Source organism: Octopus bimaculoides, chromosome 19 (genome assembly GCF_046866305.1).
Source record: "Octopus bimaculoides isolate indiv1 chromosome 19, ASM4686630v1, whole genome shotgun sequence".
Lineage (NCBI taxonomy): Eukaryota > Metazoa > Mollusca > Cephalopoda > Octopoda > Octopodidae > Octopus > Octopus bimaculoides.
In genome coordinates, this window is record NC_142946.1 from 10,460,600 (window position 1) to 10,474,547 (window position 13,948).

The 13,948-nt window shown below is 31.4% G+C and overlaps 1 protein-coding gene across 1 annotated transcript in view; it reads left to right on the forward strand.

Annotated features, from left to right (window-relative positions):
• Positions 1-11,302, forward strand: part of LOC106876660 (transcription factor Sox-2) — an 11,975-nt gene extending 673 nt beyond the window's left edge. Inside the window, exons 1-2 of the mRNA XM_014925285.3 lie at positions 1-1,419; positions 11,072-11,302. The exon at positions 1-1,419 is cut by the window's left edge and continues 673 nt beyond it. Coding sequence (XP_014780771.1) covers positions 1-636 — 636 coding nt within the window. The 3' untranslated portion in view covers positions 637-1,419; positions 11,072-11,302. The remainder of the gene's footprint in view (positions 1,420-11,071) is intronic.
• Positions 11,303-13,948: the final 2,646 nt, after the last annotated feature.

Sequence of the window (13,948 nt, forward strand, 5' to 3'; positions counted from 1 at the left end):
GCCGAATGGAAACTATTATCCGAATCTGAGAAGCGACCCTTTATCGACGAAGCTAAACGCCTACGTGCGATCCACATGAAAGAACACCCTGATTACAAATACAGACCCCGGCGAAAGACGAAGACTCTTATGAAAAAAGATAAATACGCGATACCAGGAATGCCACCAGGGGCTCCAGTTCAACAGGTAGGCCGAGAGATGTACCAGATGAACGGGTACATGCCAAACGGCTATCCTATGATGCCCCCTGATCCGAACGCTTACCATCAACACATGTCGAACCCAATGTTGGGCGGACAATATGGATATAACATTCCAACTCAACCCATGTCAACACAGATGACCACCGGTTCATATATGAACGGCAGCTCCAGCTACACCATGACAATGGCCCCATACTCAATGTCCCCATCTCAGGTGCCTCAAATAAAGCGGGAACCTAACCCAACGGGCCAACCATCTCCGGCGAATCGCTGTCCAACGGGAGATTTGCGGGAGATGATAAGCATGTATTTACCTGGGGATAATACACCTGACCACACGGTACAGAGTAGATTACAAATGCAAACACAGTATGCTCATGCGACAACGACTGAGGGAGGAGTAAATAACACGGTCCCCCTTACACACATGTAGGACAAAGACACTCGCTCCAGGACCTATCACAAGGTATGGAATTCACACTATGTACAGCCCCACCCCCCTCTATACACACAAACACACTCTTGGGGTAGGCCCTAAATGAACTTTTTTTTTTTTTTGGATCGCTATTTTCATTTCAGATCCAACAAATACCGTTTTTTCTCTTGTGCATGAAGTACGAGAGCGCGTGAGAAACAAAAATGGTTAACAAGAATTAACCCACACAAATAATTAAAAGAATTTTAGGAAATCTTTACTGTATATATATATATATATATATATATATATATATATATATAATATATAATATATATATATATATATATATATATATAAAGCTTGTATGGGATATATGGGGTTGTGTGGCAAAAATCACGAATTGACATAGAAGGCTGGAGTTGAATTTAAAAAAAAAAATATAAAACAAAAACTGTGCGAGAAAGGTTGAAAGAAATATCGAGAGAGAGAAAGAGAGAGAGATGAAGACGATGGTGACAATAATGAGAAAATTGATAACAACACGTAAACAGAAAATTAGCAAAGTAAAGAGAGAGAGAGAAAAAAACCAAAAAAAAAAACGCCACTCCGAAATGACTTTACGAAAAACATCAACAACCACACCAACATCAGATAATACAACTTATGATAACAGTAAGAATGTTAAACGCAAACATAACAAAAACAAAACTATAAAAAAAAAAATAAGCAGGAACGATTATCTCTGAAAATGGACAGTACGAACTCAAAAACAAAAAACAAACAAAATTATTAAAGGATGTATGTATGATTTTTATTTTTGATTTATTTCATTACTTTTTTTTTTTTTTTTTGAAATCTATCATCGTGAGTTCATTTCCCATCCCTGGCAGTGTATTTTTCTTTTTTTTTTTTTTTTTGTTAATACTAATTTTAAAATTAATTCGTGAGAATTATTTATTTCTTATTTATTGTTATTATTTTGATATTCATTGCAAAAGCAAGATCAAGATAAAAGAAAAAAAAAAAATGTACGGGAGAAGAGAGAATGATAGGGATGAAACAAACCAACGTAAAAAAATCGTAACTTAATGCTAAGAAGCAAAATTATCTCTCCTACAAATATTTATACATACATACAATACCATACATGTATAAGGTACGTATGTATAATATAAAAGTAATATTGCCACGACCAATAACAGTTTCAAACTTCACATACACACACACACACACACCGTACAGACCTATAACAGTGCTGATCTCATCAAACTGTTAGGGCAATAATGTTCATTACATTTGGTGAGATTAATATATCTACACCTTCCCGCTCCCTCGTATTTTCCTGCATCTAAACACAAATATATAAGCATATATACACATTTATGTAGATACATATATGTACATGTATTAACGTGGATTATACACACAAACACACACACACACACACACACACACACACACACATATATATATATATATATATATATATATATATATATATATATATATTTATGATGTATGTAAAAATACTTTGTTTTGTTGTTCTAACAAGCAACTGTTAATAGTTTCATGTTAATGCATACTTTTTCGTTAATATGATCATCATAAATATGTTTTCTTATGAATAGATTCTTTTCACACACACATATCAGCCCCATATCATCACACGCAATCGTGATCGGTTGCATCGAATTCGTTAATATACTTCTTATATACACCAGTACATATTTTCGGTCTTCATTCAACCCAAATTTATAAATAATCAAAATTTTATATTCAAATTGATAAATTACGATAAACTTCACCTATAGCAAAACAAATTCAATCACACACACACACACACACAAGCACATTGCGATTTACATGTATATAGATGTTTGATGCATATAGATATCTGTATGTACAGGTAAACCTATTGATATACATATATAGTAGCATGTATAAATTATATTACATATGTATATAAAGATGTTTATATCTACCTCTTTACGTAATATACACTGTCTATATAGATGTTTATATGCACGCACTATATAATATATATACACACACACATATACATACATATATGTTAACTCTTCTCCTAAATATATAATATAATATATATATATATATATAAGCCCTTTTCTCCCAAATCTCCTACGTTTATTTTTTCTTTTATCTTCATTTTGGTTTTAAAGAACCCTATTTATGGATGTTTATAGAGTAATAATGAAAAAAGAAGTCTTAGTTGATCTTAATATGATTATACACCTAATTGTAAACACACACACACATACACACACACACGCACACACTCTTAACTCTTTCTTTCCTTCAAGGCTTTGGCTAAGTGGAACTCGAGTATATTTGGATATGTTGTATCAAACACATACACACACACTCCGCTTTTAACAAATGTAGCATATTGAATACTTCCTCCATGGGCGCACACACACTATCTATCTATCTATCTATCTATCTATGAAGTGGTAGCACAGACTTATAAAAATCTTTTAATTATTATTATTATTATTATTATTTTTTGTGGGTTGGGGGCCGCATTCGTATTTTAGATCCGGCTGCTTAGTTTGTGCGATCCCACCTGCCTGCTTGCATAAAATCAGTTGAAAGCAAAGTAGCCGACTACTACAATACCTACCTACCTAACGTATTCTATCTTTCTCTCTCTATCTCTCTCACACACACACTCCTGTGTCTACCGTTTAGAGCTATATAACACTACCTGCCTGTTTCTTTTTTTCTTTCCCCGCTCTTTCTAATACTACTACTTCTATCATCACCACTACAACTACGTTTCACATTATTCAGGCAAAAATAACGGAAGTCCTACCAACCTATTTAGAGTGTTGCCTCGCTTACCTATCTTCATTTTCTTTTTTTTTTCCTTTCTAGCGTTATTACTATTCAACATGTACCTTAGCTACGCACATTACTACCTATTCTAACTACTTGTTTTGCCTGCTTACCTGCCAGCCAGCCAGTCAGTTAGTGTGTGTGTGTGTGCGTGCATTATATATATGTGTGTGTGTATTTCTCTCAATCGAATATTCTGTCATATGTAGAATGGTAGGAAAGAAATAACAGCGCAAGCATACTGAAGTTTTATTTTGGCCAGGAACATAAAAAAATCACTAAATATATATCAAAGTTAGTGTTGTTCACCTATACACTCTTTAAATTCTTAAACTAAATGTTTTAACATGGATTTTAAGACACAAAAGAACGTCAGTTTAAACAGATAATGTCAAAACGAAAGCAAATCAAAAGCGGAAAAAATAATCGGATAAACTTAAATGTAATATATAAGATTGTAAAACCTAAAAATCACCATTATCATTATTAATATTATTACGATCCAGTGAATGGGTCGAGTTCTAACATTGCGCCAATGTTGGAAGCAATTATTAATTGCAATTATATATTTCATCATAAGTTAAGGGACGGATACTGGGACAAGAAAAACAAAAAAAAAAAAAAAAGAAACCTGGTCAGAGCAATTTGCAATTTTGTGAAGAAAGCAAGTAGGCAAAATTTATAATGTGGAGTGTGAGTTAAACAAGTAGGACTTTCTCTTCCTCTCTCTCTCTCAACTCGAAATCCAAAGTCGCACATAAACTCCGATCTTAATGAACCGACTTGGTCACTGTACGAATTGAAAACGAATTGGAGGAAAAAAAAATAAACAAAACAAAACATTTACCAACAAATTGTATGAATTGTGAACCCTGATGAAACAAAATGATCTCCTGTCAAACAAATAAACCAGCAATATATATATATATATATATATATATATATATATATATATATATATATATAATATGAAATGTATATATGTAGCCATGTAAAACACGACACGAAAGGCAAAATATAACAAAAGAACGAAATGAAAAAAAAAAAGCAATTAAAAGCACAACAGAGAAAACGCCACCTTGTCTCAAACGAGTGTTAAACATTATGGATTGGTGTTGTCTATTTAAAACTAGACAATTTTCTTTTTTTTTTTAATACAACAGAAATAAAAAAACCTTGTCTCAAGTAAATCACAAAACTCGCTTCCATATTATTATTATTTTTATTGATATTATTATTATTACAGATATCACAGTTTAAAAGTAAATGAAACATTCTTAATATTTGAATGGTCTTGAAACGCAGAATGGGTTTATATATATATATATATATATATATATATATATATATATATATATATATATATATATATATATATATAGTGTTCATGAGCGAAGACATATATACTTGTATGTATATACATACATACATATATGCATACACACACACGGATACATGTGCTTGCATGTATAACATGCCTATATATATATATATATATATATATATACATACATATATATACACACATACACATATATAAGTGTGCGCATATGCATAACTAAACATGATCATGCACATTTGCGTATATATGCCTGTAATAATGTGGATCTTGTATACCGTGTGTATGTATGTATGTATGTATATATATATATATGACAGGATATGGTTATTTGTATTTACAGCTCAAAAGTTTTATCTTAATGAGAGACAGATTAATGACTACCGGGGAATATGTATGCTTGCATTTTTGCCATTTTCCAAAGTGAAAGATTAAACAAATTGAAGAAAGACAACTTATATCTCGGTGTTTGGATAACTTCTGTTAAACCTCACCGCTCCCCAGAAACATCCATTATAAATATACATCCACCTGTTTGATTCTTCTAAATAAATCAAATCTTTAATTTTGTAAATATGTAGGATTCTCACTTATCATGCAATCTTTTTAAAATAATGAAAATTATATCAAAAAGAAGGAAAACTTCACTTAAATCATTGGAGTAAATATAAAATGATAATCCTCTTAAATAGAAATCCTAATCATTTGAAACTGTGATGGTTTCTTAACACCTTAGAGAGAGGGGTCTGGATGGTATCTGTATTATTACATACCTGAAAACATTTCACTCTGTAGGGGAGGGAAGTCTCTTTTTATTTTTAAAGCAGGAAGAGGGGATACATTTAGGAATACCTATCTGCTTGCTATATACATTCATATGATTGAAGTCGTTGCGTATATGCGTGTACTTGCTTTTTATCGAGTGTTTCCGATCGAAGAATGAACAAAACAGAAATAAATAGAATGCGGGAATATAGAGTTTCCCCAGCTTCAAAAATCAACACAACACTAAATACAAATTATGAAATTTGTTCTAAAAATTAAAGGAATTGAATCTTTTTTTAAAATTTTAACACAAAGACCAAACATCCGCTTACTGCTCATTTTCATCTGTAAGTCCTAAATATAAAAGACACATGAAAACTGTAACAGATTATTACTTGGACGAATTTCAGGAAAGCTTGTATCTAGTCCTACATAGCACGTAATCTACCTATGCTGGTACTTATAATAGATCTCAATAATATATTTTTATTTATTTCTTACTTTTCTTTATTATTATATTATTCACCCCGCCTACTTACTGTAACGTTTTTGTGCCCCTGACAACTTTTTGTTTATTTAATGAAACTTGGTGCTGTCATATATATTATATATATATGTGTGTATATGTTTATGACAATACATACTTCAAAAACCTACACATGTACACATACAAAATGATGCAACTTTGCGGAACAGCTCTCGGGAACTCATGTCTGCAAGGCAAATTTCTTAACCCCTCGGCCACGCCTGCGCCCATGCATTTTTATTGGAAAGCTGATAAGTAGGAATTCTGATAGCTGTGGGATGGTGTGTACCTTAAATTCAAATGGTCAGCCTCCTCTCATGTTGCATCATATTAATTCTGGTTGATGTACAAGTGTCTTTTCTGACCATCGTTCAGTCAATTATGTATGTTCAATGGAAAGATTGTTCATCCAACAACTCATCGTTTTAACAGACGGATATCCATTTATTAAAGCTCGCACACACAAAATGTACGGTAAATTTTGAAGATAATTTATAGGTGACAAAACAAAACTTCTACTCTAGAACATCGGAGCCCTTCGCGCGCGATGGAAATATATGAATAACAAGGGAGGGGTGACGTATAAGTTAGTATTATTTTGTTGATTCGATTTTGTTTCAAAATGGCCGACTAAATTCGCAGTTCATTACTGAAGATAAAATGTAATCTATATATTATAATTAATATTTTATTTTCAACTATTTGGCCGCTGATGAAAGCGATAGCAGACTGTAGTACTTATGCCGCTAGCACTGTAGACTCCTCTCCTTCACTTACACTATATTCTTATTTTAAATGCAGAGGACTTTAAATTTATTTTGTATTGATCACTACAGGGGTCGATAGGGAAAATTTACAAGACATATATGTATAAAAGTGTTTGTGTGTAAGTGTAACAATCACCATATGTTGAACTTATTCAGTCTTTTCTCGTGGAAGAATGATTTCCTTCTGATATTCGACATCATCAGCTATGTTATTACTTATGATACCGAGTAAAGGAAACGAACAATCATTTCATAAGAAAACATTTATAATTTCAACTATCTGTCATGTATACTACACATTACTTCTAGGGATAGTATTCATATACTTAATATATAAACATTTTAGGTAAATAACTTTATGATATGCGTGTATGTGTTTATGTTCATGTAAGACGTGTACGCATGTATATACACAGAGAAGTCAACTTAGTACTCTATATTCATCTTTCCCCACAATGTATTAGCTTGTACATATGTTAAGAAATAACAATTATAAGGCAATAATTAATTAGCAGAATCGGTAATATCGAAAATAGTACCATTTTGTGTTCTAAATTCGAACCTCGCCAGGGTTGACTTTTTCTTTCTTCCATGGTCGATGAGATAAATATCAGTAAAAAACGAAAACTGGAAGTTGATACAGTTGAATGAACCGTTCGTTTTACTTTGCAAATTACTACTATCGTATAAATACATTAGAAACCGATTATTATTTGTACAATTCAGAGACGTTAATATGAAACAGAACATTTCTAAACCAAATATTTTAAAAAATATTTATTCTAGCTAGGCTAGATTTGAACTTACAACATCAGGTTAAACCCAAATTTTATGTTTTGCTTTCATATCATTTTTTTTGTATGCTATTACATAGGAACATTTCATAGGGCATCACTGATTTACTCGTATTGGGCATAATACCTATTTATCACAAATGCTAACCCCATATTTGTATATTTTCAAACTCGCCAAACTACATAAAGCAACAAAGACCACACATCGCCTTCCAGTTCTCCAGATACCTTTCAGTCAACTAACTGTTATGTTCGTTAGCCCCAGTGTAGCCTTATCGACCGAGCAGGTAGATCTATCCATGTTCGAAAACTTGCGCATTACATCTTAGCTTGGACATCATTATCCACTTTATTATACTTTTAGATGCAAGGGTGTAATTTGAGGAAAATTTGGCTTCTGTTTCTAGAAAGTGGTTTTAACCGGTTATTGTAAAATGTGTTTGGTTCGTGGGATTAATAATTAACTGGTTTTTAAAAAAGAAAAAACCGTTATAAATAGATGCTTATCGAAACAGCGAATACTTGGCTTTTCCTTTCTTTACCTCATTACCAACTAAGTGAAAGATATACCAGTAATTTACTAAGTATCTTTGTCTGATCAGTCTAATCTTTAATTTAGTAAGGTAGATGACTATTTTATTGCGAAAACTTACATCAGAACTTCGAAAACTTTAATTAGTACTTATATCTCTCATGACTTGTTCAGACTAGTTTTATATCTACTGTATATTTATGTATTCAAATTGGGATGTTAATGTCATATTTTTAGCTTTAATTTTAACGAAATTGTGTGAGGCATTTTTGTTTATTTTATTTGCTTTTTTTAAAATTTTATTAAAAAAATATTTTGTGCTCTCAAGCGTAACGTTTACGAAAACCAAATCGGAAAGAAACATAACCGTTATAACACTTACCAAGAATTTGCCACATCACAGGGACAAAAATAGTTTATTGGAAGTTCTAATCCACAGTAAAAGAAAAAAATATATATATATTAGCGATGAGTGAAATTGGGATTGCGCGGGTCGTTTTGCATATCTCTGCTTTGTTGAAAAACACCTATCACCCATGGTCTCCACATTCATTTTTTCAATAGGGATTAGTGTTCTTGTCTCCTTAACTGCAACCGAGTAACACCTGAAAACTAACCTAAAAAGGTCGATATACATCACGTATTTTAACAATACTTTTGCGACAGGAATAAAACACCATGTCTTATTTTACTTTAGTAAAAATATATTATTCCTTGGTGATAATATTGTTACTCTCAATGAGTTGGTTTATTTACAAACCGACTCTTACAAATTCGCTATTTCAATAAAATATACACAAAGTTTCTGTCCGCATGGAAAAACATATTTTGCGAGGAAAGTTCCCTTATAAAACTAGTATACATTACATGTTCTAAAATGTACAAGAAATTATCCCATAGGTAGATTTTTATTACGATTAGTAATAAAGGCGGGAAAAGCATTGTTCATACATTACCTAATCTATTATTATATCGGCAGGAATTTTAATATTTTACTTATTTCACCTACACTTAAAAACAGGTATCTCAATGTCTCAGAAAATGTTGAATTATTATAGTGTTAGTTAGTATAATCAGATTTCTTTTACATTTTTTTTTTTAAATTCAGTACATGAAATGGTTCTTTGACGAACATATATTTGCTCTGTTTAAACACTTAAGTTCTACATTTTTTTCACCGATTCCTTTTTTCATTTTTTTCTTCTTTTTATTATCATATTTACATAATACTTTATTTATGAAATGTTTAATTAAGAAATAATTACAACTTCGATTAAGGTAAACTTCATAGAAATAGAAGCTCGAGCAGTGGTGTATTTTAAAAATTAGATTGAAAAATATATACAATTGTTGAACGGTTGTCATGTTAATAGATATGGGTTCGTATCACACGGCCAACACTCGTCTTTTGTTTTAATTTGGTTTTTATCACAAACGATTTTTTCAGCCTAATATTTACATGTTCTTATAGCATTGTATGCGCTTCAAATCCATTTCTAAGACATAAAAGAAAATTCTTCCCCATACTCACGTAAGTTTATAAACTCTTGTCAACACACATGCACATATGATCATACCTACAAGCAAATTTCATACGGGAACATGTAGCATAGACTATAAATAGATATAGTCTCGAACCGATAGTTCGGTAATTTTAAAGTTAAAACTAAAAATGAAAACAAATGTAGGTGTATCCTTCAAAAATTCACAGTAGTTGCTAAACACTAACACGAGTTAAGCAGCAGTGCTATACATAAACATAAGAGTTTTCCTAAACCAAAATCTGAGCGGCTTTTCTTCCGTTAGCCTCTCGATGTTGCTGTATGTGTTCGTAAGTAGCTAATTGGTTAACAAATGCTTCTAGAACTGGCTTCTTATCCTCCTCCTCCTAAGTGCTTTCATAAACAGAAGCAAACACCACAAGAGAACTGAAGTACATCTTTATAGCCCTCTCTCTCACTTTCTCGCTCTTCCTCACTTTTAGTGTATTATTAGTTAATTAGTCACCTAGGTGTGTATATGTGTGTGAGTGTGTATTGTCTTCGAGATTTATATTAAGTTATCGACCACACCGTTAAATACATTAATATGAAAGTTAGATCGAAAGAGTCGTTAGAACATCGGACATATATGTTGCTGCCTTTTACGACTATTTCTGTTCTTGGTTCAAAACCCGACGAGATCTGTTAATAACCTTTCACCATTCCGGTCTCGATAATATAACTATTGCGACTATTCATATCCATATAATACATCTAATAACCAAACTGAAAAATAAGGGACATATATAGTTTCGTAGTTTATTGAATAATCATTTAAATTGACGACTAAACACAGTGTTTGTGTATATGAGTCTATTTACACACACACACATTAGATTAAATTAAGATACATTCTACTTATAGGTTTATTTCAGTCGAATAACGTTTTTATTATTTAGTTGAAAATATATAATATTGTACGATATCTTTTATAATGTCAATCATTACATAAAAAAATTTAGAACGTATTAAAATTAATTTCAAGGAATAATTATTTCGTTCATTTGTCGAATCGTTTCGTCTGTTATCTAAATGAAACGACTATGGAGAATAGTTCTTAAAAGTGCACCCTCGCTTGTATTATAGACACATATGTAAATTTGTGTATGTACATACACACGTGTGTGTGTGTGTCTGTGTAGGGACGCATACACACACACACACACACACACACACGTACATACGGATGTGTTTATACGGCTAATGTGCTACTTGGGTTTTAGCAAACACCTGTCCATACTTATATACTAACTCTCTTAAACAACTCGCATTCTCTCTCACACCATCCTTCTCCTTTCACTTCCTAAGCTTTTTTATGCTTCTTTTGCAGGGATTGGGAGAAAGAAAAATCGGTGTAGACGAGACAAGTAGTTTGATGCTTACTGTGGGACTTGAAACACAAATCTGATTAAAGCAGTTAAAAAAAATATAAAATATATACATAGACATATACATCACAAACTCCTGATACCCTGAATGATAGTAACAATAATAATAATAATAAAAAAAGAAATTTCATACATTCCATTAAAAAAAGAAACTATTCTGTTAATTTTTTTTCTCTCTGTGTTTGTCTTCTTTATATCCATACATGAAACTTCATACATAAGGAGGGGAAATTCAAGAGACTTAAGGCTAATAAATTTTGCCCTTAAACAAACACTAATCTGGCAACATATTCTTGAGGTTATTGCTCACATTTTGCTAGAAATAGCAACTAAATCACCCCCGACCGTCTTCAAACAGGAAAATACATATTGGAAAATATAGTACGTAATACCAAAATTTCTGAAATATTTGTGCTGCAAAATTGTATGAATTAAGCTCAAAGACTGAATTCACCTGAGACAAAATACCAAACCATATTTTAATCAGAAAACTTGCTCATAATATTTGTCAAAAGTAAAAGAGAAATAGTTCTTTGGTAGTGTACTGCTTAAAATTTGAATTCAGGGATTGTTAATTCAAATCTAATCGCCAGGTTTTACAGCACATCACATATTATTATCTGAGTTTGTCTACAAATACGTACCAGGTTAGGGTAATATTATGTGATGGATTAATGTCCTCCTCTCCATTAGCTTATCTGTTTCAGATAATTAAACTAGTGTTTATTAAGTACCAATTCAAAATTGTTAGACACTTTCACCAAACGGCCAATCAGGGTAATGTAGGATGTGTTGCATGAATGTATGTGTGTATATATATATATATATATATATATATATATATATATATATATATATATAAATATATATATATATATATATACATACACACACACACATACATACATACATTGTTTGTTTTTATGTCCAGTTACCATAGAAACAATTTTACATTAATCCAATGCTGGCTAGCTGGCCGAAACATCAGAATAACTGTCAACAACGTTCTTGTATAAGAACCACACACATACAGATACATATTATATATATATATATATATATATATATATATATATATTATATATATATATATATATTATATATATATATATATATATATATATATATATATATATATATATTATATATATATATATATATATATATATATATATATATATATATATATATATATATATAATGTAGATCAGTTCTGATATGGTACTGTGGATTTGAGGCCCTCCGTGTGCTTTTTAGTACAATGACCGTCTGATAAAATTACAAAAATCTCCCCGAACAAAAATGAAATATGAGTTTGTGTGAAAGTTAGTATTTTATAAGATACATTTTCTTCAAATTCTGAAATACTTTCGTTCATATATTTCCGATGCTCACTATTTCTGGGAGGGTCTTGGTGCTAGATAAGTTTTTTTTTTTTACTTCTGTGTGTGTGTATTAAATGCGTGTATGTACGTGTGTGGGTTCTAAAATATGTTAATGCATTTACAAAATCATATGTTTATAGATATGTGTGGGTACATATTTGTGTACACCTGTGTATTTATAATATATATATATATATATATATATATATATATATATATATATATATACTCGAGGTATAGATGCTATTTGTGGGTATATGTACATATATATTTGTATATGCGTCTTTGTCAACATGCTAAGGCCGTGCACTAGCATGGCTACAGTCAAATGACAAACACGTAAAAGGCTATATATGCATATATATATATATATATATATATATATATATATATATATATATATATACACCTGCGGTAGATAAAACTGTAGATCTCTCTATATCATATACAACTTTTAGCTTAGGGAAATAAACAAAAAAACATGAATACGGGTTTGATATTTAAAATATTATACGCCTCTGTGTGTATGTGCTTTGCATTCTTTTTATTTCATATATCACTAGAGTTAAATAGATTTTGGGGCAAAAAATCTTGTTGTATAGTTGTATAGAATTATTAAGGCAACAAACCTTTATAAGTTTATACTTCTATCATTTTAAATACAAACTTAATACTGAGGGTACAGTGACAGAAAACCAAAATGGTCACAACACTTTTCAAAATACGTAGCACGAGCCGTTCTACAATGGGTTCAAATTCCACCGTGGGTATCTTTGACCTTTTGATAATTTGTAATATGTTGACACATACATTATATATCAATTAACAATTTGGGTAGCTGGCATGTATATTCGGTTCAATCCAATGTCTATGATATATGCACACCTGAACACCTCATTGTACTTGTATATAAAACCATTATTTAAAAACAAAAAAATCATTCTATACTCCTCGTACTGATTGTTAATGTACCCTTATCACTGAGATATAACTGCTAAAGTAGTGACGTGTGCTGTTCACCAATCGCAAGGTAATGAAGGTCTCGTGAAGCCCAGATGCCAAACGGTTTCAATTCCACTTGGAAGCTACGTCACTTCATTTAAAACATTACATTTTTCCCTTGCTTTGAAGTATGGGGAGGGGAAACATGGACAGAGCAATGTCCATGATTCCCCCCTTCTGTCTATACAATACTTAGGCCTTGTATGCCCAGTCAAAAAGAAACCAAATCCTATTGCTAGGTTAGTATTGAGCTAATTGCCATAACATATATGTATTACTGGCAACGTCTCAATATACAAAATCTGCAATCCGGTTTCTCTCTCCCGTTGGAACAATTTCTTTTCTCCTTTATTTTCTTTTGAATTCAACTTCCTTGAATGAAAGCATGAACATTAAAGTCTTTTTATCTCACCCTCTTTTAAAAATAATAAT